The sequence below is a fragment of the Mauremys mutica genome, chromosome 5 (assembly GCF_020497125.1).
Source record: "Mauremys mutica isolate MM-2020 ecotype Southern chromosome 5, ASM2049712v1, whole genome shotgun sequence".
NCBI classification, from domain to species: Eukaryota; Metazoa; Chordata; order Testudines; family Geoemydidae; genus Mauremys; species Mauremys mutica.
The window spans coordinates 99,992,519-100,019,377 of record NC_059076.1 but is presented as its reverse complement, the minus strand read 5'-3'; the positions used below and the strand labels follow the sequence as shown (position 1 = coordinate 100,019,377).

At 39.1% G+C, this 26,859-nt stretch overlaps 1 protein-coding gene across 1 annotated transcript in view; it reads left to right on the top strand.

The window, feature by feature from the left end:
• The window catches only part of N4BP2 (NEDD4 binding protein 2), a 72,717-nt gene that overhangs the window by 26,337 nt on the left and 19,521 nt on the right, over nucleotides 1-26,859 (top strand). The window contains exons 3-12 of the mRNA XM_045019139.1: nucleotides 3,671-4,025; nucleotides 8,219-9,488; nucleotides 11,663-11,787; nucleotides 12,974-13,062; nucleotides 17,228-17,304; nucleotides 18,531-18,686; nucleotides 19,471-21,857; nucleotides 23,722-23,807; nucleotides 24,860-24,905; nucleotides 26,006-26,226. Of these exons, the coding sequence (XP_044875074.1) occupies nucleotides 3,797-4,025; nucleotides 8,219-9,488; nucleotides 11,663-11,787; nucleotides 12,974-13,062; nucleotides 17,228-17,304; nucleotides 18,531-18,686; nucleotides 19,471-21,857; nucleotides 23,722-23,807; nucleotides 24,860-24,905; nucleotides 26,006-26,226 (4,686 nt within the window). The 5' untranslated portion in view covers nucleotides 3,671-3,796. The remainder of the gene's footprint in view (nucleotides 1-3,670; nucleotides 4,026-8,218; nucleotides 9,489-11,662; nucleotides 11,788-12,973; nucleotides 13,063-17,227; nucleotides 17,305-18,530; nucleotides 18,687-19,470; nucleotides 21,858-23,721; nucleotides 23,808-24,859; nucleotides 24,906-26,005; nucleotides 26,227-26,859) is intronic.

Here is a 26,859-nt window from a genome sequence, read left to right as displayed (position 1 = left end):
ACATGCCAACCTTTATGCGCAAGTCTGATTTTTTTCAGTTACCTCTTGTTTTGACAATTGAAACACCCATTAATATTTGCCTAGGCTGACTTCACTTTTTTGAATTACCACTATATTCAACATAAATAAAATGCTTTCAGAGCACTACTTCTTATATATAGGACCTATTGGTGACTGGATCTTGCCAGGGCACTTGGTGGAGTGGAAAAGAGAGATCACCTTCTCTCCAGATAAAGTTGCAATATCTGCGCTCTCCTGTGTACAGGGACTGCTTTCTGCGCAGAGGTTGAAATCATACCAAAAGGGGCAGAGAGGAGCTCCTGCCATGGCAGTACTTCTCTTCCACAGCTGATCAGCAGAGCTGGCCAGAGGGAAGCACACTCCACCATCCTAAGGATACAGAATGCACTCTTCCTGGATGCCAGGGAGTTATGGGCACAATCCCTCCTGGAGCTCCACAAGCGGTGCTGCACCCAGGGCCGTCCTTACTCATACGCAAACTACACAGCTGCATAGGGCACCAGGAAATTTGGGGCACCTAATCAGCCAGGAAAGCTGCCTCCACCCCCACCCCCTTCCCCAAAGCCCCTGCTCTGCCCCACCTCTTCCCACCCCTGCTCCGCCCTAACCCCACCTCCACTCCACCTCTTTCACTGAGCTACGTCCCGGGGGATTCAGCAGGGGTTGGGCGTGCCCATGCACTCACAGGGAGGCAGGAAGTGGAGCGTCCCGGCTCCAGCCCGCTCTGCCAGCTCCCAGCCGCACCGCCGGCTTGTACTGGGGGGCGGTTCCCCCCTGCCTCCCAAGTCCCAAGGCTGGGAGCCAGGGGAGCAGAGCGGAGTGGGCTGGGGCTGTGTCACTCCACTTCCCGCCACCCTGTGAGTGTGCAGTTGGGCCCACCATGCAATCACCAAGTGGCAGGAAATGGAGCAACCCGCTGGCTCGTTCTTGGGGGGCAGTTTCCCACTTGCCCCCCAAGCCTGCTCCTGCCCCCCACACACCGTGGGTGCAGCATCCCCCCCCACGGAGGCCTGGGGCCAACACCCCCGCTGGGGGGCTGCGTAGGGCACCACAATGTCTAGGGACAGCCCTGGCTGCATCCCACCACCAAGGCAGGGTTTTGCTTATCAGGCACTGCTAAACTCACAATGATTAGACATTAGAGATGCCCCTTTTAAAGTATTTGTGAAGAACCTGTAAGAATTTGATGCTAGGCAGTTGTATGCTCTGCATAGACTTCTGAGTATCATTAATGAGTAATTCTGGATTTATTTTTAAAATATTGCCTCTAATGTTGGTGGGGGTTTGTGGGTTGTATGTATAATCTTGATATAATCAGCTCATTTCAAAGGTTTCTTTCCTTAGTAGAAGTACAGTACAGATGCTCCCCGACATACGCAAGCGTTCCGTTCTGGAACCGCTTGCATAACTCGAATTTTGCGTAAGTTGGAAATGTATACCTGACAATTTCGCCCCCCCCCCAAAAAAAACCCAAAACAAACAAAAAAATCCCCTCCTATTTCTAGCTTACGGAACTTTTTCTGTAAGTGTAGATTTGCATAAGTCAGGTTTGCGTAACCTGGGGCGCGTCTGTAACTCCTCACTTAAAGTGGTCCCAGTTAACGTCGTTTCATTGCTGATCAATTAGGGAACATGCTTGCTTAAAGTTGTGTAATGCTCCCTTATAACGTTGTTTGTCAGCTGCCTGCATTGTCTACTGCTTGCAGAAAGAGCAGCCCATTGGAGCTAGCTGGTGGGGGCTCTGATCCAGGGTGGACTGGCAGCCCCCCATCAGCTCCTCGTTCCCCTAAGTTCTCTGTGCAGCAGCCACCCAGCAGGCTATCAATTGCCGGGCAGTTCAGCTGTCCGTCCCCTCACTACCTTGTGCTGCTCCTGCCCTCTGCCTTGGAGTTGCTCTCGGGAGCCTCCTGCTTGCTGTGTGCTGCCTTGTAGAGTGAGAGGCTACATTAACAACAATGTGTTAACCCTTGAGGGCTCAGCTGAGTGCTAGTTCATCATTTAGCAGTAAGGCATTTCCTGGGAAATATTCCACCTTCTGCCACCCTCTGACATCACCGCCTCAACCAAGCTTCACAATCATCATTGCTGTGTACAGTATTAAATTGTTTAAAACTTATACTCTGTGTGTGTGTGTGTGTGTGTGTGTGTGTGTGTATATATATATATATATATATATATATATATATATATATATATATATATATAATGTCTTTTGTCTGGTGAAAAAAATTTCCCTGAAACCTAACCCCCCGTCCCGCCCCACCCCATTTACATTTACATTCTTATGGGGAAATTGGATTCGCTTAACATTGTTTTGCTTAAAGTTGCATTTTCAAGAAAAAAACTAGAACGTTAAGTGAGGAGTTACTGTAGTTTACTTTCAAATGTTTATTTTTCATTGGTGATACTGCATTTTGATTCAATGTTATAGCCAACATGAGAGATGTGAAATGATTTGAAAATATAGCTCCCATTTATTAAAAAAAATACTATGCGTATTGGAAGAAATGCTTAATATGAAAGTGAACTTTCCTTCAAAAGCTGAGTGTGTTCTGGTTTGGGCACCAGCTATAGGAGAACTAACTGTAGGATACTTCTGTGGGCCACTGTTAGATCCTTCAGAGTTGCCTCTTCCATCTACCTCAGGGTTTCTCAGGTCCATAATCTTGACATCTAGGGAAAAATATGTAAACCAGACAGGTTTCCAATTTTATTAACTAAACTAAATAAATAAGCAAAATGTAAACAAGTCAGATTAGAATAAAGTGGGTTAATATAAAATTAATCTAATTATCAGGTTAACTAAACCATATCAAATAGAAAATTTAGTAAATGCCTGTACATAGTTCTTTGTAAAGTTGTTAAACTGAGTTTATAGTGTTTTCTGCTGCTATCAGTTTGAACGCACAACAATAAAACTTTGAAGTTCTGCATTATAAAGAAAAAGCAGCCTCACCGTATACATATACTGGCTATAGATATAGATAACTAATTGCTTTCCATATTGGCTTGGTGTAATAATTAGTGTGACACAAAGTGCTAGTTCATTTTGCTACCTGAAAGTCAAAGAATTTTTTTTAAAAGGGCTTCTGCACTTTTTCACTTCATGATGTATAAGCACCTGAAAGGCTTTTAACAAGACTTTTTTCTGCTTGTTTTTATCTTTAGAAATATCAGAAATGTTAAGTTTAATCTTTCCTGATTTTGCTGGAAGACCTTTGGAAGATCTTGGAGATGTTTATTGTGATCTCTATCACCTTAGTAGAGGAAGTGAGGGTGCTACATCTTTAACAAAGGGCACATTTCCCCAAAATGATGATTGGTCATGGAAATTAAATGTGTTAACAAAAAAGGGTTTAAAACTGATTAAATAGTCCTTCCCCTTTCACTTACTTAACTTTCACTTTCTTGGATCTTGTAATACCATTTCACTAGTTCTTCTGTCTAGACAGGATCTGAATATCTAGTGTAAAAATTTTTTAAAATAAAAATAGAAGCCTTTCCTTCCCATCCCCCAGGAAAAAAAAGAAAAGCAACCCCCCTCTCAAAAATATAAAATAAAAAACTTTTCAGACCTTTAAATAGTTAAGAGTTAATGCAGTGGAAATTCAGTTGCCTATTTTTAAACATTTCTCCATTCTCTTTCTAGATCTGCTATTGGTAATGTGGCCATCGGAGAGATGAAAGGTATCTTGCCTTGTTTTCTCTGAACTTGACAAAATCAACATCATGTGGGCAAAATAAAACAGAAAGGAAACTTGTTCTGAATAACAGAATGCCAAAGAAAAGGAAAAATCTGGGTGTGAGTCCCTCCAGAAAAGTCGTGGATTCGGAGAGAATGGCTGCTTCTGGTGAAGGACTGGTACCACCTTCAGGAGATGTGTCAGTGTCACGAGCAATTTACAGGGTCAATAAGGAAGAGCTCTTAAACAACATGTCAGAAATGTTTTCTGACCTGGATCCTAGTGTGGTTTATATGGTGCTGTCTGAATGTGATTTTAAAGGTAAATAAAACGTTTGTTATGTTAACAGTTGGATTTCATAGGCAAATTCTGCTCTCAGATAGGCAGTGCAGCTCCGATGGACTTCAGTGTTTTTAGAGGTCAGAATTTAACTTTTTAATGAATACATGAGTGTGATGGGGGTATTCACCACACATTAGCCCTGGAGGGGTTAATATAGGCAAGAGAGGCCAATTAACCATTGGCTGCACCCAAAGAGGAGCTAGGATGCGATGAGGCTTAACTGGGGATGAAGCTCTCCTGGACAGAAGCAGGTGGGGCTTCTGTAAAGCCAGGAAGCTGGCAACAGGTTGCAGTGAGAAAGCCTACAGTCATGCTCCCTGATACAAGGGAGCAGAGTAAGAGCCTGTACTAGGAGTGTGGGAAACAGTCCAGGGAAGGAGCAGTAAGGGCTGAGAGAATAGACCTGAACTGCTGGTTCAAGGGCCCTTTGATTGGAACCCAGTGCAGAGGGCAGGCCCGGATTCCCCTACAAGCCACTGCGGGAGTGACGCAGTTGGTGCAGTGGCTATGAGGACTGCCTGAGACTGTGTGGAGAGAGACTGGTGAGACCCTGCAAGGGGAGGATAATTGTGACTTGGCCGGAGGGCTAAGCAATGAAGGAGATGAACTGCAGCTCCTGACCAGTGAGAGAGGGGCCACAGAACGAGTGACTGTGGCAATAGGCTGAGCAACTGCCGGAAGGGGCATGAATGGTGATGAGCTAATTCCCTAGATGAGCCACAAGGAGACGCCATCGAGCAACGAGTAGCAAACACCCCATTACAATGAGTCCTAATACTTAGGCTGTGGCTACACTTAGGACTTCAAAGCGCTGCCGCGGTAGCGCTTTGAAGCGCTAAGTGTAGTCAAAGCACCAGCGCTGGGAGAAAGCTCTCCCAGCGCTGTCCGTACTCCACCTCCCTGTGGGGAATAACGTACAGCGCTGGGAGCCGCGCTCCCAGCGCTGGGGCTTTGACCACACTGGCACTTTGCAGCGCCGCAATTTGCAGCGCTGGAGAGGGTGTGTTTTCACACCCTGCTGCAGCGCTGCAAATTTGCAAGTGTAGCCAAGCCCTTAGGAATTTTATAGCACTTCCCATTAGAGCAGGAGTAGGCAACCTATGGCACGGGTGCCAAAGGCGGCACTCGAGCTGATTTTCAGTGGCACTCACACTGCCCAGGGCCTGGCCACCGGTTCGGGGGACTCTGCATTTTAATTTAATTTTAAATGAAGCTTCTTAAACATTTTGAAAACCTTATTTACTTTACATACAACAGTAGTTTAGTTATATATTATAGATTTATAGAAAGAGACCTTCTAAAAATGTTAAAATGTATTACTGGCATGCGAAACCTTAAATTAGAGTGAATAAATGAAGACTCGGCACACCACTTCTGAAAGGTTGCTGACCCCTGCAGTAGAGTGACCAGAGAGCAAGTGTGAAAAATTAGGACAGGGGTTGTGAGTAATAGATGCCTGTATAAGACAACGCCCGGAATATTGGGATTGTCCCTATAAAATTGGAACATCTGGTCCCCCACTTCCCATGTAGGATTCTCAGATTCATAACGTTTTTGTGATGATGATGATAAGTAGTAATATGTTTTACTTAATGAAGTTAGGTGGCTTGCCGTAAGCCATACAGCAAGACAATGATTGAGAAGAGAACTCTGCTTTCCTGACTGACATTTCTGAGCTTTAACCACTGCACAAGACTGTCCCACATTCTGTATGGGTGTATGCTACATATCAATCTCTTGTGATTTTACTAACCTGAGTATATTGTACCTGTAGCTCTGTGTTTTGGGTTTTGTTTTTAAACTCCCATTTTGTGCCAGCATCACTGATCACTTCCTTGCAGCCCAGCTCATGCAGGATGCATTTTATCTGTGTTTTGCACCAGAATCTTCAGCAGGCTTCCTTGGACTGATTTCCTTCTCTCATATTCCTTTGGGGTTTCCACTATCTCAAATTCCTTAGCCTCTTTCACTCTTTCTGGTAGATCTCTTCTATTTTTGTGTGTCACTTATCTATTTCCATTATTATTCTAAATCAGGGGTTGGCAACCTTTAAGAAGTGGTGTGCCGAGTCTTCATTTATTCACTGTAATTTAAGGTTTCGTGTGCCAGTAATACATTTTAATGTTTTTAGAAGGTCTTTTTCTATAAGTCTATAGTATATAACTAAACTACTGTTGTATGTAACGTAAATAAGGTTCTCAAAATGTTTAAGAAGCTTCATTTAAAATTAAATTAAACTGCAGAGCCCCCAGACCGGTGGCCAGGCCACAGAAAATCAGCTTGTGTGCCGCCTTCGGAACACGTGCCATAGGTTGCCTACCCCTGTTCTAAATACAAGTTCACTGGCACTTGACACATAGGTAATGGGGGAAAATGCAGAGTGCAAGTCCAGGAGGAGTTATTTTGGGGGGGGATGTCAAATACAGAGGTATTTTAGCTATATATAATGAATTACACACAAAGTGGGATTTTACCAGGCATATTGCCAAGAAAGGGAAAGAATGAAATGTCTGAAATATTTGAAAGCTAGTTATCGCCCTCCCCCCATTTACATTCATTCTTATGGGGAAATTGGATTCGGTTAACATCATTTCACTTAAAGTCGCATTTTTCAGGAACATAACTACAACGTTAAGTGAGAAGTTACTGTATTGTTACCTAACCTAAATACTATTTTTAATGTTAAGTGCAGACATTTACAAAGTTTATGATTTAACAGACTTTTCATGCCATTTAGCTATATGATTCTTACCCCTTTCTAAATTCAAGTTGATATCTTCACCAATAAAAAATGTTCTTTAAAAAATTGTTTTTTAAAAAATGTGTGGTAAAATAATAGATTTATCTTGAGGTTGACTGAGAATACATTGGGTTATTAATATACCCACTAAGGGAATTGTCATTTGCAGTAATTTTGGTAGATATGTAAAGTGTAACAGTTGCATGTTTTATTCAAAAGAATCTATCGACAAAGATAATCCTTTAAAAATAAAAACCAATAACACCCACCCACGCAGGTCACTTATGTGACTTACTGAAGGAAGCATGCTTCATAAACAATATGTTAGCAAAAAAAATGGATTTTCGACCAATGATTGAAGTATTAAAGATTTCCCTTTGCTTGTCTTTAAGTCTGCGCTGTTTGTGCGTGTGTGCATGTGTGGGTTTTTTTTAAACACCTCCAGTGTCTTTCCTGTCCTTCAATATATTCCTTGTTGTGTTTCTCTATACACATTTTGTCTGAATGTGTTTTCAGATAGGCCTGGCCAAGTACTCTGATGGAGCAAATAAGATGGAAGAGGGAGAGAAAAAATTGGTTTCTCTTCTATGTAGATTCATTTTGTTGTCTTTGGCATGGAGGATTGTTTTTTGGTTATTATTTTATCATCTTCCTCCTGTGAACAGATTCAAAAAGGGAAATGTATCACTATCACTTTTTAATGGATTGGTAGTTGGTGTAATATACAAGGAGGAAAGGCTAGCAAGATTCTCTAAATTAAAGGGAAGATCTACCCAGCTGTGTTGAAAGAGCTGGACTTTAGGGAAAAAAACCTTTTTTGTTTGTTTTTTTTAGTGTGCAATTTCTTTCTATGTAGCTCTCTGGAATAAACAGAAAAGTTCCAGCTTATTTGAGTCCTCTTAAGACTCCCGCATCCCCTTGCCCCCAATTTTTTTTGTCATTAATGCTTTTAACTAACCCTGACTATAATAAAAAAGGTTTCTATGCCTATCTTTTTTTAAATTTGTACCTCTACAGTTCTCCTTTTAGTGACTATTTCAATTTATTTAATCCTATTTCTCCTGTGTTGTATAGACTAGAAACAAGTATTCCATTTAATCAATCTGTGTAATCTTTTTCTTCGTACCCAGAGTTAAATTTAGCTTCAGTTTATTTACTTTTTTTGCATATTATGCTTTTGTATTGAAGCGTGTGCAGATTCAGTTTGGTCTTGTCCCCAGTGAGCAACATTTGTTGTAAAGGTCGGAGGAAAGTATGTTAGCAAATTATTTGGTAAAGTTTCTGTTTACTATCTCTGAAATTCAGGGTTTGATATAAATAATATTTCTTCAATTATACATTGTAAAAAGTTATTTAAATTGGATTAAAATTAGGCTCTATTCCTTACCATGATCATTTTTCTTTGATTTATTTTCTTTATCTTATTTAACAGTTGAAAATGCTATGGATTGTCTGCTAGAACTTTCCACAGCTGCTAAGGGAGTAGCATCTTCAAAAGTCTCAGGTTTTGATTCAATAGCATCATCTCTATCTCTTGTTAACCAGCAAAGCTCTGTTGCAAATGAAATAGTGGGTGAAAGTTGTGCAAAAGAAGATATTGTGAACTTTAAAAAAGAATCAGAAAAGATCCCATCACCTGATATTCAGCTGACTGAAGAGCTAGATTCCTTGATACAAACTGCTTTTGAGAAATACAGTCTGAGAGACAAATTGTATGATTCCACAAATGACAAAATCACAGGAAAGCAGCCTGTGACATTGGACCAGAGTAATTCTAATGGCATTAATGAATTTCCTGAGAGTGAAAAATCCAGTTTAGGGTTTAATGTCCTGCTTTCTCTGCAGCAAGCAGAGACAGAGAATGAGAAGTTAGAAAACTTCTCCTCTATGTTAATCTCAGAGGGTCACAAATCTTCTCAGCCAGCTGTAAGTAAATCTAGCATTCAAACAAAGGATAGTTCATCAGCTGACATGGACATTTTTGCACAAGTGTCAGTAAGATCTAGTCTGCCAGAAATTAATACTGACAATGCTCCAGAAGTCATTAAACCAACAAACTCGGAAGTGGCTTGTAGAAATCTTGATCAATCACAGAATATTGTTTCAGACCATGGAAGTTTGAATGCTTCTGGTCATTTCTTCCAGGGACTTGGAGAAGCTGGTACAACAGCTAGTGGAAATTCCAGCTCAAAATGCCTTGAACAACAGGAAGGTGTAATGGCTGTGTGTAGTAGCCAAAAAAGCATTTCTCTCCCTGAAGTGTTTGAATCTCTTGAAGGATCCAGTTTCAAATCGCCACAACTTGCAGATGTTCAGCAGGGATGGAATTTACATTTTTCTTCACCACCACAGCACCCTCCACAGCTTCCTTGGAATCCAATGGCTCCTGTGTTTTATCCATCAGGTGGAAGTCACAGCTTTGTAATTCCAGTAGCTATCAGTCCGGGACAATGGAGGCCTGTTTCAGACTACAGGACGCATGGCAAAGGAATGCCTTTTCCTCCTCCAGTGGTTTCACATGTCGGGGATAGCAAGGCGTCTCCGAAGATATGGGGAAATCAAGATGGAATCCCAAAAATGAACCTCTCTCAAGTACACCAACCACCTATTTGTCCGGTGATGAGAAAAAAGACACATCTTGTAGGTCAAGTACTTGTTCTTCTCAGAGGGGTTCCAGGATCAGGAAAATCTTTTTTGGCAAGGTAGAATGTTTGTTTATATTATGTGTTTATAAGAGAAATCACTTAACACAGTGGTCCCCAAACTGAGGTGTGTGGAGGAATGTTTGGTAGAAGCTTGATGGGGCCTAGGCCAGCCCTCACAGGGGGTGGGGAGGGAGCGCCACCCAGGTCCACTCTGGCCCCAGCCCGCAGGTCCGGCCTTGGTCATCAGCTGTAGCTCCCAGCTACGGACCTGCTCTCAGTTGCAGTCCCTGGCTTGCAGCCTCGACCGGGCCCTGCACCCCAGCTGTGGCCCTGCTCCCAGCTGAGGCCACAGCTGCAGCACTGGTGCCGCTCCTGACCATGGCCTCCAGCTCTGACTGGCCTGGCCCCATCTCCTGACCGTGGCTCCCAGAGTGGCATGGACAAAAAAGTTTGGGGACTACTGACTTACCAGCATTATTGTAGGATTTATTAACAAGAGAAAGCAACAACAAAAAATAGTTTTCTGGTGTTTGCAAATGGCCTAATTTAAGCCCCAATTCATCATCATGTCCAAACTGTACTGAGACATAGTGGACATCGATAATTGCAGGGAGCTGAGCCAGTTGCATCTTCCTGATCCTTGGCCAGCTGTTGCTGGTGGAGGTTAGAGCAATTGGGGGCCTACTTTCATATCTGGCACTGGTGCAAGCTCCATAATGGAGCTTATGCCAGCAGAAGATCAGGTAAATAGAGCTCAGCTCCACCATACCCCTCCTGTCCCTGGGGCAGCTGTAACATGCCCTCACCTCCACATGGCATCAGGGATGGGTTTAGCTGGGAATATGTCAGGTCTGACAGGTTTACAATTGCTGACATTCCCCCTGGCAGAATTCTGCGTAAATCTCTGGCCTGTTTAAGTTCACTTTAAACCAAATAAGTAGTGTATAGTAAATTTGAGAATCCAGCCCTTTGTTTTCCAGGCAACTCCCAGAAAGCTTTTTGATAGTTAGACTTTTAATATACATCTAGTAATCAATTTCAGACTTCTGTAGAAATGTAATACTGCTAGTTATGCAAATAAAACTTTGTATGGGACTGTTGATGCAGAAGCATATCATTAGATACAGATGTTGATTTTTCTATTATTATTAGATATTTTTTAAAATTATATTTTTCCCGTTGCATTTTTTCTGTCGTTAGTCTTTAATTTCTTTTCTCTTACTCTATAGTATGAATTCTTGAAGTGTCTTCCCCACTCTTCTTAGATATGTTTTTACTCCAAACTATTATCAATTTTTTTCAATTACTTTAACTGTCCCCTTCCTTTGAGGGTCCTGTCATCCTCAGCACAATATTCTCCTTCACAGAATACTTGGGATATGAGTTACATGCTCATTCTTCCAGCAGGGCATGGGGTTCTGCCCCTCCACTGCTGCCTAGACGAAATAGGGACATTCTGCTTCCAAAATCTGTGAGTTTCCAGGGTTTGCAGAGGTATAAGACCATCAACATGGAGGCTTTGTCCTTCTCTACCCCCTCCTATTCTTCCCTCCAAAACCTCCCCTCTGCTCCTCAGCAGCAGGACCTGGAGGAGCCACATACCTAGGGCGTTTCCCAGCAGCTGCTTTCATAGGGACCAAATGCCTATAACCTCCCCATTAGAGGGTGACAGTTGTATTGTCACCTACCCTCTCCCTGGGGCTGAACCTTCCCTCAGATGCATTTGTTCCCTGTGTCCCTGGGAATGAATCAAGATGTGTGTGCAGGAGTCAGTAAACATGTCATTGAGACGCATCTACTGTTGGTTTGGATGGTGTCTGCCAGGTCGGTGGGTGTCCACCAGTGGATAAACCATGTATAGCACCTTGCACATGGCACAAGAAGACATTTTGGAAGCGCCTAAAGTACTCTCCCTTTTTCACAGAAAGTGCTACAGGATCTTTAATATCCATTAAGAGAACAGAAGACTTCAGTTTGAAAGGTCTTGTTCAAAAAATCTGCACACAGTAGACTACATGAAACTTAATTTTTCTGCAACGGAAGAAAGTAGGGTTGAGGCAACCTTGATAGGAATGAAAACTGCTTTTTAGAACCTGAGGCTTAGATCACTTAGATCTGTTGTATATCTTATGTAAACCCAAAAGAAGTTAATATTTGGTTCACATATATTGTTGATAAAAGGGGACAAAAATTGGGAAAACGCATTGTTTTATCTTTGTGATATTTCACAGGACTTTGCTTGAGGATAACCCAAGTGGAATCATTCTTAGTACTGATGATTACTTTTACAAAAACGGACAATATCAGTATGATGCAAATTGCTTAGGAGAAGCACATGAGTGGAACAGGAAACAAGGTAAGGACTAAATAGGGGATTAGCTCAGCTGCTTTGCGGATTGCTGAAAGCTATTATAAAAGCAGGCTTTCCTGTAATTGCACCACGGGATGAGCTTTAATCCCCTTTTAGAGGTATACATTTTAAATAATATTGACAAAAATAGGATCCTAGACTCCAGAATGGCCTATCTAATGTGCTGTTTGCTAACAAATGTCCAATTCAGCACTGAAGGATTATTTTCTCCTGGAATTATATCAGGGTATATATGTTGCATTAGATTCTACTTATCGAGTGGTAATCTGTGCTAGCTCTCAGGAGGATTCCTTCCAAGATTAAGATCAATAATCATTATTTGCACTCCGATGCTATCCATGACAGTGGATGTGTTACACATATGGCACCTATCCAGATCTTTTCCCTGCCTTTGAACTAATGTTCCTTATAGAGCACTACATTATTGACAAAAGTTAGGAAACAACCAAAAATAGAGGAAACCAGTAAATGGCGATTTTCACCAACAAAATATTTTTTTTCTGTTTCTCCTCCTGAAACTCTGCACTAAGCTATTATTTTCAAGCTTTTATGTGCTAAATTTTAAATATGACATTTTTGCAGGTATGTTCTAAACCTATTCAAAAAATGGGTTTATAGGAAAAGTACACACTTAACAGCAGCTCTGGTTGGGCAGGCTACTTTAATACTGCCTTTTGTTATTTTTTTAAAGCAACTGATAAACATTTTATTATTGTGTGTAAAAAAAAACAAAACAAAAAAAAACCTACACTTTTTTTTATTTTTCATATTTTATACAGTTTACAGAGTGGACTTATCTTAAGACTGTTATAAAGCCAAGAATTTTGTATGCAACAAAGAAGTCCACTTGAAGGTGATCATGTAGTTTTTAGTATAATTTACTGATTAGTCATATCGGTGTATTATACATCTGCATTTCCATTCCTTTATTATCATACATATATTATTTCAATGTGTAATACAGTGTAATTGTAGTTTTTATGTTTGGAGGGTGGTGAATTTAAATAAAAAATGTGCTTGGGTGGCAGAGAGATCAGACTCCAAAAATAGTTATTTTGTCAACTGGGTAAACATGGTGTATTTTAAAAAAATTAAAATTAACATTAGATGTCGATTTTTATTATCAAGAAATTAACCATACCTTGCTCTTTTATACTTGTTTGTCTTTCAGCCAAAGAAGCATTTGAAAAGAGAATCTCTCCTATAATAATAGACAACACAAACATACAGGCATGGGAGATGAAGCCTTACGTTGCTTTGGTTAGTATGATGATTTGAGCAATGTGAAAAGAGATTGGTAACTAACCTGAGAATATTTTAAAGTGTGGTTATGGGGCTCACTCCAGCTTCTGTTTGCGTTCAACAAGAGTTGGATCAAGCTCACAATTAAAAAAAAAATGTATAAAAACAGTACCATATAATTAAATATTCTGCTTTGTGTAGGTCTGAGTGTTTTATCTGCTTATTTTACTGACATTCAAGTGTTTTGTACTGCAGAGCAAATATACATTTTGAAGAATAAGCTGAATTCTATTCTTCCTTATGCATAATCAATAACACTATTAGCTAGTTTTTCTTGCTGCTCATATTAGCTGAGTGCCAACAATGGGCTGGTAGTGCTCTACAGAAAGCCGAGAATACAGCTCCTGCTTCATTCTAAATTTGACATCAGTGACACAAGTACCAAATCACAGATGATGGCCTAAGTTTCTTTTATTTGCTGGACTACTTTTGATAAGTTTCACATAAGAAGTGTGTCTTAAATACTGATTTGAAGATCAAATTGTCCTGTAGTGTGATATTTTAATTAGCTGAAATATTTGAAAATAAATATATTCTGCAACTGGAAATCCTACTAAAGTGTTTAAGTAGCAATATTACAGGGTTTTATTAGGATATAGGTGAGCCTACTTATTAAGCTTTTCATATCTTCTATAAGCAATTATGAAATACTGTTAGCTCAGTTGAAGGCAGGCTAGATGAATCAATTTATATTGAGTATATGACTCATATTTAGTTAGTCAAAATAATGCTGCTGTAATGTTTGTTAGTGATACATTTTTCTTATAATATTGTCTTTTCTTCATCTTCTGGTCATTTAGCTCCCAATTCTGTGAGGCCCTTGGTGCCAGTAATGCCTAGTGGAATACATCCTCAGCTGGTATAAGTTGTCATAGCTCCATTGTGGAGCTTTGACAACATATGTCATCTGAGGATCTGTTCCATTGAGTTGAAGAATCTCGGCCCTTTGCAGCAATGGTATCTTAGGGCTTATCTGCACTTAAAATGCTGCAGCTGCACCACTGTAGCGCTTCAGTGTAGACACCACCTATACTGACGGGAGGGATACTCCTATTGGTGTGGGTAATCGACTTTCCTGAGAGGCGTAGCTAGATTCACGGAAGAATTCTTCCGTTGACCTAGCGCTGTTTACGCGGACACTTAGGTCGCCTTAACTATTCTGGTTAGAGCTGTGGATTTTTCCTGAGCTGCGTAATTATGTTGACCTAATTTGCTAGTGTAGACCAGGCCTTAGGAATGGCAGAAATTCACAGTACTCTTCTGGTCCTTCTATATTTGGAGCCCAATTCTGAATACTTAGGTCAATAATTTCAAACTGGTATGCATTTTTAGGCTTTTAACAAAAAGTGGTCTTTTTTTTTTTTTTTTAAGGGTGCTATGCATGGGAACACGCTGTGACGGATTGGGTCACAGAAACTCCCTCAAGACTGTCAGTAGATGTGTTGGGATACCACTGAGAACAAACCCCCCTGCCAGAAGAGGCTTCCCTCCACTCCTGTCTTGCTGAGTTAGACACTTCAGTCAGCTTCTTAGTTAGTAGGGACTTTCCCAGCACCCAGTATTCAGTCTTTCTGGGAGCCTAAACCCTGAATAAATCTGTTTTACTCTGTATAAAGCTTATACAGGGTAAACTCATAAATTGTCCGCCCTCTATAACACTGATAGAGAGATATGCACAACTGTTTGCTCCCCCAGGTATTAATTACTTACTCTGGGTTAATTAATAAGCAAAAGTGATTTTATTAAGTATAAGTATAAAAAGTAGGATTTAAGTAGTTCCAAGTTATAACAGACAGAACAATGTAAATCACCATGCAAAATAAAACACAACATGCAAGTCTAAGCCTAATACAGTAGGAAACTGAATATAGGTAAATCTCACCCTCAGATATGTTCCAATGAGCTTCTTTCACAGACTAGACTCCTTCCTAGTCTGGGTCCTTTTCAGACCAACATTGTCACTTATGGCCTAGGTCCAGCAATCACTCACACCCCAGTAGTTACAATCCTTTGTTCCAGTTTCTTTCAGGCAGTTTCTTTCAGGCATCTCTTTGGGGTGGAGAGGCCAACTCTTGAGCCAGCTGAAGACCAAATGGAGAGGCTTTCAGGGCCTTTTATATTCTCTCTTGTGGGTGGAAACCCCTTTGTTCTTCTGTGCAAAATCACAGCAACAAGATGGAGTTTTTAGCCACCTGGGCAAGTCACATGTCCATGAATGTCCAACGCCAGTTCCCAGGAAAGCTCAGATGTGGATTGGCGTCTCCCAAAGTCCATTGTCAGTTAAGTGTTTCTTGATTGGGCACTTACTCAGAATAGTCCTTTCTCGAGAAGCTGACCAAATGCTTCACTGATGCTACTTAGAATCAAACACATTGAGATACATATGCATATAAGTACATAGCTTATATGCATAACTTCAAATACAAAAATGATACACACATACAGACAGCATAATCATAACCAGCAAATTACAACCTTTCTATAGACTCCTTACTTGACCTCCCTTGTACAGGATTTGGTGCAACTATAGAACCTTCGTTGCAACAGTGATCTATACGGTCACAGTTTATGTCAATAACATCACACACACATTTTACTACTTAGATTTTACTTAGTTTTTGAAGTAACTTAACTTACTGAAACATTTTACAGGATCCAGTACTAGAGCTGGTCAGGAATTTTCCAACCGAACATTTTCTGGGGAGGTTTCTCAGATCCAGCATAGATATTCTGATTAAAACTTTCTTATTTTCCATTGTTCCATTCATCACAATGTTTGTAAGATACTTTATATTTAAAAAGTACTTTCAAATCCTTATATTAAGGAATCTCACTTATGCTTGTTAAAAAGAATACCAAGGAGTGGAAATGGTCTCTTTGTTTGGAACTCCCACTTGTGATATGGCATTGAAGCCTACTTTTAAAAGTCATCCATGTCAGTATTGCGAACAAACCAAACCAGACCCTCAAATTAGAACTAATTGTCAACTTTGTTGGCAGCCTCAGACAAGAGACTGAGAGTTGAATTGGGATGAGGATTAATCTACTTTCTTATTCCTAGAGGTTTTCATCCTAGTCTGGGTTTAGGCACATCAGTGGCCTTTTCTGTATTCTAACTGGTTTTATTGAGAAATAGAGGACTTAAGCAAGTCTTAACTTAACTGTCAGGTTGGTACTTTTCAGCACAGTAAATTAACTTAAAAAATAAAAAATAGGTCTCTTCGGGATTTCTCTATACATAAATGCCCTTGTAGATATAAAAGCACTTCTTTGCTCAAATGAGATGAACACAGGATTGAAGTGGTTAGTAAAAAATATTCTACCTTTGCTGCATAGAATCATAGAAATGTAGAGATGGAAGGGACCTCGAGAGGTCATCAAGTCCAGCCCTCAGCATGTGTGATGGACAGGTGAAAGGTGGGACTTGTTTTAGATTCTTTTTATGAATGGGGTCTAATTTTATACCTGGTCATAGCTACAATGTTAATTGTGGAAGGTTTTAAAAAGGTACTTTTGAGTGCCGTCAGTTCATGGCTATCTTCTTGGTAGTGTTGCATACTGCATGAAAGTACAAGGAAAAGACTTCAAGTTCTGTTTCCAGGAAAGTGCTTTGATATATCTCCAGAACAATAGGAGTGGTCCTGAAGATAAGAATGGGTGACAGTCACCTCCCAAGTGATTTCTCTTGGCTAGTTTTAAAGCAGATTTGTTTTTTGCCTTGAGAAAATACCACATAGTATAGTAGAAAGAGAAAGAGCTCCATGCTTGCAGCTAACTGAAATAAGAAAAAGTTGAAAAAAGGGAAAGAGATGGTTCTTAAAATAGTGAGATTTTTCAGAATGTTGCTTGGACAAAACTAAATTAGCTCTGTCATGTAGACACTGTGGTTGAGATGTGAGATACATTTCATTAATTTTAAAGGAAGATACTATATCTAAGTAACCTAGACTGCTTTGAAAAATCCCTATCTGTGTAGCCATAAATGAAGCCTGGTACATGGTTAGTGTTTAGCTTGTTTTGTAAGATGGGAACCTGATATGTGTCTGTTTTATACATTGTGTGCTCTTTCATGGAAATCTGACATCACTGATGTATTTTGTATTCTATTTGTATTTTAATTCAGTCTCAGCAGTACAAATACAAAGTAATGTTCCGAGAGCCTGATACTTGGTGGAAGTTTAAACCAAAAGAGCTTGAAAGGTAAAATACTGTAGAAGACATTGAAGTAAGCTGCTTCACCTTTCATTTATCCTCTTTTTAAAATAACTTTTTTTTTTTACCTTGACAATGGCCATTGAGGCTCCAAAACATCAGTAAGCCCCTTGTTAACAATTGAACAAACACCGACTAACTTTTTATTTTAACTGTTCTGCTTACAACTTTATGATGTCTGTGTAGAGTTTGAGAAATTCCTTTCATCGTTTTGTTTTTGTATCCAGTTTCAAAAGAAATTAGCTAGCAGCCAGAAAGGCACCTTTGTCATTTATATGGCACTTTAAATCTTCAGAAAGCTGTGCAAATGTATATTCATCCCTAAAATATCCCTTGGGAATCCAGGCACAATGATAGATCCAATAGGACCCCTGGAAAGCATCCAGGGTTTATCTTGTCATACTGGGTCTGTCCTTGCATTGAGGTGATCTGTTCCGCTGTTAGCCTTCCTGATTCCAAGTGTCCCTCCTACCTTATGCACTAGAGTAGCAGTCATGTCCTGATGTGAGCAGAACAAGCTCCTGGGGACAAGCTCTGCTGAACCACCAGTGGAAGCTTGGTTATACCTTTTCCTAGGCATTACCATCTGGGTTGAACACATAGCTGATGCAGCTCTCAGATGGTGGGTGCTTATTGGGATCCTTCTAGAGCAGCTGTGAGTTACTTTCCTTCCATGGAGTGGTGGGTACCATCATTTCTTGCTGCTAGGGCTTACTTGGGGTTTTCTCTCCTCCCCTCAACACCAGTTCCCCTCTGCTTGCCACGCTGGCCAGGATTTACATACTCTAGGTCAGGCCACTGCCAAGCAAATTGCTTTCTGAGACGTAACAAAGTCAGTGCAAATCCTCCTCAGAGGGATAAGATATACTGACAAACGGCTAGAAGCAGGGAGATCAGAGTAGGCAAATATGTTCTCTTCCCACTCTGAGAAGTTCTCAACTGAGTATATCCTACAGGAGGAGGACTCCTGTAGGCAAAATCTCCTTTATGAGTTTGGCTCCCTGCCTCCTAACAGAAGGTGAAACACCAAGCATCTGGTTTACAACATCCCAGAAAGCCATTTAAGAAAAACATATTTTAGCCTAATTCTTAGGTTTAATATTAAGCAAAACTAGAAATATAACAGCATAAAGAGAAATCATTCCGTCTTTCAGTCTGTTTTGTTTGATTATTTAAAATCTGGAATGTTACTTTTTTCATGTTTTAATCTCTAGGCGAAACATTCATGGTGTATCTAAAGAAAAGATCAAAAGAATGTTGGAGCGATATGAACGTTGCCTTACTATTAACTCAGTCTTGAATTCTACTGTCCCCGACAAATCAGAAAATGCTGATTGGAATGAAGATCCTTGTCAGGGGGAAGGTTATGGGTAAGACTTACTTTCTCTATATTCCTAAATAAAAAACTTTGTTACATTAATTCCAATCTTAACTTTAAAAAAAAAACAGTGGAGGCTGGGTAACTCCTCCTAACCCAGAACTGTTCAAACTCCCCCTGCCCCAGCCCCCCCCCCCAAATTAACAAAAATTCAGCATTTTTTATTTTTACAAGGTTAAGAATTTTAGAAGTGAACAGTTAAGGGAATCAGCCATTTCTATATGATACGCTATTAGTCCACTAGATTATTGCTGTCCACCAACCTTAACTTTTTCTTCTTGTTTTCTTCTGTACTGGAAATATGCTACTGGGTGTACAGTATAGATTTTTATATACTAGCAATTAAATGTGTAATAAAGTTTTTAAAAGGGTCTTTGACAGGTCATCTACTCCAGCCCCCTGTGCTGAGGTAGGACAAAGTAAACATAGACCATCCCTGACAGGTGTTTGTCCAACCTCTTCTTAAAAACCTCCAATGATGGGAAATCCACAACCTCCCTTGGAAGCCTATTCCAGATCTTAACTACCCTTCTAGTTAGGAAGTTTTCCCTTATATTTAACCTGAATCTGCTTTGCGGCAGATTAAGCCTATTACTTCCTGTCCTACCTTCAGTGGACATAGAGAACAATTGATCATTGTTCTCTTTGTAACAGACCGTAACACATTGGAAGACTGTTATAAGAAGTTTGTGGGGAAGTGGGGTTGGCTTGTTAGTTTTTTTTTTTTTCTTTTAAGTTTTCTTTAAACGTCTTCTGTTTAATTGTTTGTCTTACAGGCAAAAAGAGGTACATGCGTATGTGAAAGAAGGGAGACTTTTTGCTTCAGCTTCGAAGCCTCCCGAATTAGCTGAAGAGGAGAAACATGCATCTGCTACATCTTCAGCAGTAGAAAATAATTTAGCAGATAAATATTTTCAAAAAGAAGAGGAGGAAATTGAAAATAATTTAAGAGAACAAGTTTCTGAGAATAGCATTATTCAAGGTGGTGTGGATATCAGTTTATCAGATTATGAAGAAAAAGAAGTGCCTTTGGGGAAAAAAGCTGTAAAGAGAGAAGAAATACATAGAATTACTGAAACAGAAACTAGTAAAACTAATGAGGTGAAATCTGTAGAAACCACACACTTGCATATCTGTTCTTGTGAACGTATTCAAGAACATAGTGACAAGAGTCTGAAAGTTCAAACTGAAAAAGATCAGTACAATGAAATTGAAGTAGAACCAGTAGTAACACATGAAAAGAACATTATGAAACAAAATGGTTCATCTTTGGATATATCAGTGAGGCCAGAATTATTAAACTTTCTGGGTGACTGGCCTGTAGAACAAACAATCAGGCAGAGAACCAAAAGGACTAGAAGAATAGAAGAATTTTCTATGAAGCGTGATAAAGAGGATAAAGCAACCAGCCAGCATCTTCTTGATTCCCACAAGTCACAAGTGGACCTGGCAGATATTCAGCAGGAAGTACTACCTGGTGAAAAAAGACAAGGGGAGGAAAATTTAGTCTCTGACTCTTTCTGTGTTCTTGGCGCAGATAAAATAACCCCAGAATTGCAAATGATGGGAGACTGGCCTGCTATGAGCTCTTTAGAGCAGAGGCAACATAGATCAAGGAGAATATCAAAGAGAAGTCTAAGTGAATCTGATGAAGCTGGAAATAATAAATGTGATATACACAAAAATGTTCTTGACACAGTGGATATGCTTCATGGAACATCTGTGAGCACTGAAGAGCTACAGGACACAGCGACATCAAATTTTCAAGAACCTGAAAGAGTAGCTAGTGAAAATATCAGTGAGAAAAAGCCCCAACAAAATAAAAGAACACGAAAGCATCATAAATTAGCCCTCACGTTTACCAATAGCAATGTAGCCCTCTCCAAACCAGAAGAGTTGTCAACGCTTAATTTGCTGGAAGAGAAACCTGAAAAACACATTTGTAAACAACCAAGCAGGTATTCACAGACTGAGCCACAGGATTTCGCACTCTTATGGAGATTAGAAAAGAAAATTATTATTTCTGAGAATATTATTTCTGAAAATACCAAAGTATTACATGGCAGATTAGAAGCATTCAGACCAAAAGACATGGATGCTGCTTCAAGTTCTCAAGAAAAAATACCCTATAGAGTTATGTATGATAAAAGCACACATGTGGAAGAAAGTGAACTTATCAGTATTGATGAATCTGAAAATCTGAATGTTCTTTGTAAGCTGTTTGGGTCCTTTTCATTTGATGCATTGAAAGACTTGTATGAAAGATGTAACAAGGACATTGTCTGGGCCACAGGCCTGCTATTGGATTCTGATGAAAAACTGTGTAAAGGTGAAGACATTGAATGCTTGCAGGCAGCAGGAACTGAGCCAGCTACCATAGACCTTGAATTCAAGGCAAATACAAACTATGGAGAGAATCTTAAAAATTCTGAACAAACCAGCCAAATAATTGGGACTGATGGTATCACTCAACTTTCAGAAAACAGTTTATCACTGTGTTATGCAGAGAGTGAAACTGCAGACATACTTGAAACAGATGCTAAAATATCTGACTCACTAACAAGACTTCCACTGAGTGCTTCAGTAAAACTCAAAAATACCAAGGGCATTGCTCCCAGAACTCAGGCAGAAGATTCAGGAACAGATATCATCGAGCAGTCTGTTTCAGAGACACAGAAAATAAACTTAAAGGCGATGAGCCTTGTTAATGAAACAGAAGAAAAACCAGTGGTGCCACAGCTTGATGTGGGCTTATGTTTACCTGTGAATTTACATAAGGTGTTTAACACTGTTCCAACCATTTTGAAATCCAAATTAAATAAGGAGATAGACAATAAACTTTCAGAAACGTATCTAGAGAGTTCCAAAGTAAATAATATGATTCCTCCGTTACTGCAAATGGATCAAGCACCTTTGAAGAACTGTGCAAATGATATAGAAGAACTTGAAACCTATAAAGAAACTCAGGGGAATGATATATCATCAGTTGGAGGTGATAGGGAAGAAAGCAAACCTTCTAATATGGATGAAGATACAACCAAGATATTGAACCCTGCTTCAGTATCCTCGGGATCGATGAATATAAATTGCCTAGAATTGGCATTACCTCCTGAACTAGCCCTTCAACTGAAAGAAATATTTGGGCCAGTTGGCATTGACTCAGGTAAGGACATGAAAAATAATTAATACAAATATATATGTAATGTAGTTCTTTTTTTTAAAAAAAGCCATTTTAATTTATTTATTATGCTTACTTTGAATTCCTCATGATATTGTGGTGCTATTCAAAGGCTCTTGTTCATTTAAAAATTGAACTGACCCAGAATGTTACATAAAATATAGCAGCAAAGATGGCTATAATTTCTTTTCAATTTTTTTCGTCTCTGCCCACAAATACATTTGAAGAGTATTGCAAGAAAATATTTCCACTTGTCTGGCTTGGAGCAGAACCTACTTTCTGTCTTCCAAGGGTGGAGAGGTAGATAATGATGAGGAAAAATTTTGATTGTTTGGGAGAAGGAAGAGAGAGAGAGAGAGAGAGAGAGAACCTTTGATGGGACAAGTAAATGGGGAAGGGAGATGCCAGATCAGAAATGAAAGAATGTTTGAGAGAGAGAGAGACTAATATGAAACATTTTTTAAAATGAAAAATTAGTCTGAGAGAAAACGCATTGAAAACTACCTGAAAACACATCAAGATATAGAATTAAAAGGAGAGAGATCAAGAGAAAATGGAAAGAAAAAACAAAATAATCATCAAACACACAAAGTCCATTGGGGACTGTTATGCCAGCCAGGCATTGTTTGGTGAAGTTCCCAGATCTGGCTCAGTCCTGCAAATCACAAATCTGTAGGGTGGCCCCACAGCCAGTTCCAGGTGGGGTCAGGGCCTTCATTCCTTCATGGGATGATGGAGAGTTTGAGAACATGTATCTATCCTGGCAACATGGCTGAAGAGCATGCAGCACCACTTTTGAATGTGAGGGATTGAAGAAAGGCCAGATCTATATGAGATTGTGGCATCTGGCACAATATCAAACCATTTTTATGCTCAAGATTTGATGCTGACTGTGCCTATGGAATGCCTCTAGCCACTCCAAGTCTGCCTGTAAGAGAGTCCAGGTTTCTGACTCATATAGTAATACAGGTAGTACACAGGTTTGATTGATCTTGAACTTTGTTTGAAAAAACAAAAGGAGGTTTAGTAATCTTTGAAATTATTTTTCATAATGTTTACTTGATATAACATGTTGAATCTATAATTTATTGATGGGTTTGGCTGTGAGCAAAAAAAAAAAGAGACCTGTTCTTGGGTTGGGGTAAAAAGGGGGAGCGGAGTGTTACTATTTCTCAAAACTGTCCCCCTTTCTTTGCATGCTCTAAATCACTCTCCTTTTCTTTTTGAGAAACTGACAGGTGTAATAGTATCAGATAGGTGTGCTGGGGAAAGATTACATTATGCTGCTACCATGGTCACTCTTGCTGTCTGACTAGTGTAGAAAAGGATTCTTGGCTTTTATGCTTCTTAGGGAGGATGCTTCTCTAAATTGGGTATGATGCAGGGAACAGTGAGGACACTAATGCCTGATGTATTCTTCAGGGATGATTATCCATGGAGAGAGATTAAATTAGGGAAAAATGCAGCATCACAATTGGTCACAAGATTCAGAGTTAACTGCAAAGATGTTAAATGCAAGGATGGACATATAAAAGAAGAATATGCATTAAAAATTATAAGGGCATAAAAAAGCCAGTCATTCCAATAGTCAGGTTTAAACAAGATGCAGTTAATATTAACTTGCCCTCTCCTGCTCCTTCCGGATTGTGTTGGTTTATGAATCCTGTTGGGTGAGGGCTCAGAAATCAGTGTCTTTATTTAATTTGGAAGTCACTGCAGTTTTCAGGCAGGACATTTTTATGTAAAATTCCCTAAATGCAAAATAATTAGTGGTAAGCCACAGTGCTATACTTGATGGGACTAATTTTTGTACAGTGCTTTAATAAGTATATTTTCTTTCTTCCATAAGGATCACTAACTGTTGAGGATTATGTGGTTCATATAGATCTGAATCTGGCCAAAGTGATTCATGAGAAATGGAAAGAATCTATTATGGTTGGTAGGCTTCTTTCTTATAAGAAGTTACACTTGGGCTTTGTCAATCTATTTGTTTCTCTTTCTGCATTTGTCTAAATATTTATATGAGGTATTTTATATATTTACTGTAACAGAGAATATTAGCTATACTGTGTAAAATACATAGGGTAAGTGGACATGTAGCATAGAGGAAATCATTATTTTAGTTATATAGTGTCGCCTGCTCCTGCAAATAAATAAAACCCAAAGGCAGTATAATACCAATCTCTTAAAATACAAATGTAAAAAACAAACTATGGAGTATAATTTCAAAATGGGCATCAGTGCCCCACTCTCATGCTTCTAAAATACATTTTTAGAGGGAAGGGGAGGAAGAGGAAATCATTGACATTTTTCAGCTTTTGGGAGGGATAAGATGAAGAGGATTTCAGGGAAGAATAAATTTCACACCGTAAGGCATACCATAGCAAAAATTAGATTCATTATGGGGAAAAAAGATTATAACATACAAATTTTCACAAAAAGATCAGTTAATGTCCAATCTGTTATGTATTGCCCATTGTTTAAACATGAATTTTAAAACCATCCACCAACAATGACATTTGTCCTTAAAACGCCTTGATTTTATTCTTTAAGTCTCAGTGCACATTACCTATTATGTACAGAAAACAAATATATTTATATTAACTAATTGAGAAAGGTTCTCTTAGATTCTCATGTCATCATAAATTCAGCCAGGGTAAGAAGAAAAAGTGCTTCAGACTGCATCTTATTTTTTGGTACAATCTTCTCTTGGTTTGTCTAATCTTTAATTTAATAATAAGTTCTGATTTGATATCTTAGCACTACTTTGATCTGTCACTTGAAAAATAGTATTATTTTCAAAACTTTACTTCTTAATGTATTTCTGTCTTAGATATATACACATTTTTTTCAGATAAAAAGTTTAAAAATTTAATTTAATTTGAAACCTGTTTACCTGAAAAGTAACATTTGTAGAGTTAATATTAGGGGGAAAGCTATATCTATGGTTCACCGATGTGATTTTTTTTTTTAATATTTGTATTTAGAAGAGACAAAGGATGGAAGATGAATATTATAAACTGCTTATGCAAGGTACAGTATACTGTTCACTTAAATTACTGTAATAATGCTCAGTTCTTGAAAACTAAAACTAGTAAGGTTAAATTGCGAATTGTTGAAAATCGACTGCTTCATTTGTTAAGCTCAGCTTGCATTTAGTGGACTTGATATGGTACTCACCATTATCTTACAACCGTAGCAGTAGTAGTAAAAATAAACAAACCACTGACTTTAATAATAGCAATAAAGCACTCTGAGGATTGGCTTTTCTCATGTCTACCTGGGATAAAAATGCATAGGGTGAGATTGTGACTGAGTCTGTATGGATGTTCAAAGGCCTGATAGAATCTCCATGGGTAAAAGAGACACTGATCCAGGCTAGTGCTACAAGTGGGGCTACCCTTCTGCAAGAAGAAAGGGGGAGGGGCCATGGCCTTAGTGAGCATCCCATCCTTTCACCTTGGTCACCAGAACTGGCCCAGCATGGGGGTAATGCATGTGACCCTCTTTCAGATGGTGATGGATCTGCTAATCAAGCATTCAGTCCCTCAGCTCCCCATGAGGAATCCTTCCTCTGCAGCAAACACCCTCTCCACTCACCTACGACCTGGGCTGTGACTTCAAGCCACAATCTGGTCCTTAGGCAAAAACTTTTTTGAGTCTAATAGCTAAACTGTGCCATTAACATCGCAAGAGAGACACATGACCAAATAGTTAAATATCTGTTCATAAGTTGTGGATGCAAAATATATATACACACAAAAAGGTAATTGTGAGTATAAAAAAATCCCACACATGGTCATGTGCAGTTATCTATTTGCAAGTGTAAGTTAAGTTCCAGCATTTAAAAATTCCATCTGGATTGTTCCTTTTTTACTAGTTAGAAGAAAAATGAAGCTTAATAGACTATGGTGGGGAGAGGATGAGGAGGAAAATGTAGGCAATGTGATGTTATTTTTGCTAAAAATATAAGTTGCTTGAATAAAATTATATTATTCATAAATAAATTAATGAAAATGTAGTAAGGTGAAATGTATTTTAATTACTTTGGGCTTTGCTTTAATTAAATACATTGGCTTTTTCATTTTGTCACCTTGAGATTTTTGTTGCTTTTGTACTGTTTGACCAATTAGATCTGGATGACTCCAATACAATCTTATCTCAGAGCACAGACAGTAAACTGCAGAGAAAGAAAATGGCCTGTCCCTCTCGATCATCAACAGAGACACACAGTGAAAATCTAGCAACATCAGAAATTTTCACTTTTATGGATCACTGGAATGCACAGATGCAAAGAGTATCACTCAGAGAAATAATGTCTGAAGAAATAGCCTTACAGGAGAAACAGGACCTGGTATGAATATTGCCACTTTTTATGATGTCTAAGTTGTATCACACTGATTCTTCCCTCCCCCCCCAGTTTGGTATGATTAGAAGCCATATTTTGCTTCTATAGTTGCCTGTCTTTGTACAGGCTGACTAGTGCTGAGTTTCTGAGATAAATGTTAACTAATTTTATTAATTGTTTTTTTGATAGCTAGAGTTTACTTAAGGTGCTAGATAAAAGCCAGTTGATGTTTCTGTTTCAAATAAATCTGTCATTTGAAAGTTTAATATCTTAATTGTTTCACAAACATATCATGCTATATCTCGGTGTACAGGTTAGCATTTGCATTTGGTTGAGCTGCATTTTTGGTTGTTTACTTTAAAAAATGTATTTATCAAATTGGCTTCATGCATTCTTTGTGAGACAGCCATGCAAAAATTTGTAATTAGCACCATGCCATGCTTGTTCAAAAAGAGACTTAATTGCTTGTGATACTTTTTAAAAGAACCCACAACATTCCAGAGAGCTGACACATTTAAAGGGTATTTAAGATGTAATTCTCTCTCAATTTGGTACACACTTATTATTCCCTAAAGTTTTTTTCTTTTCCATTTTCTTAGTTTCCATTTAGTTTTCCCCCGTTTTCAATTTGAAGCTTGT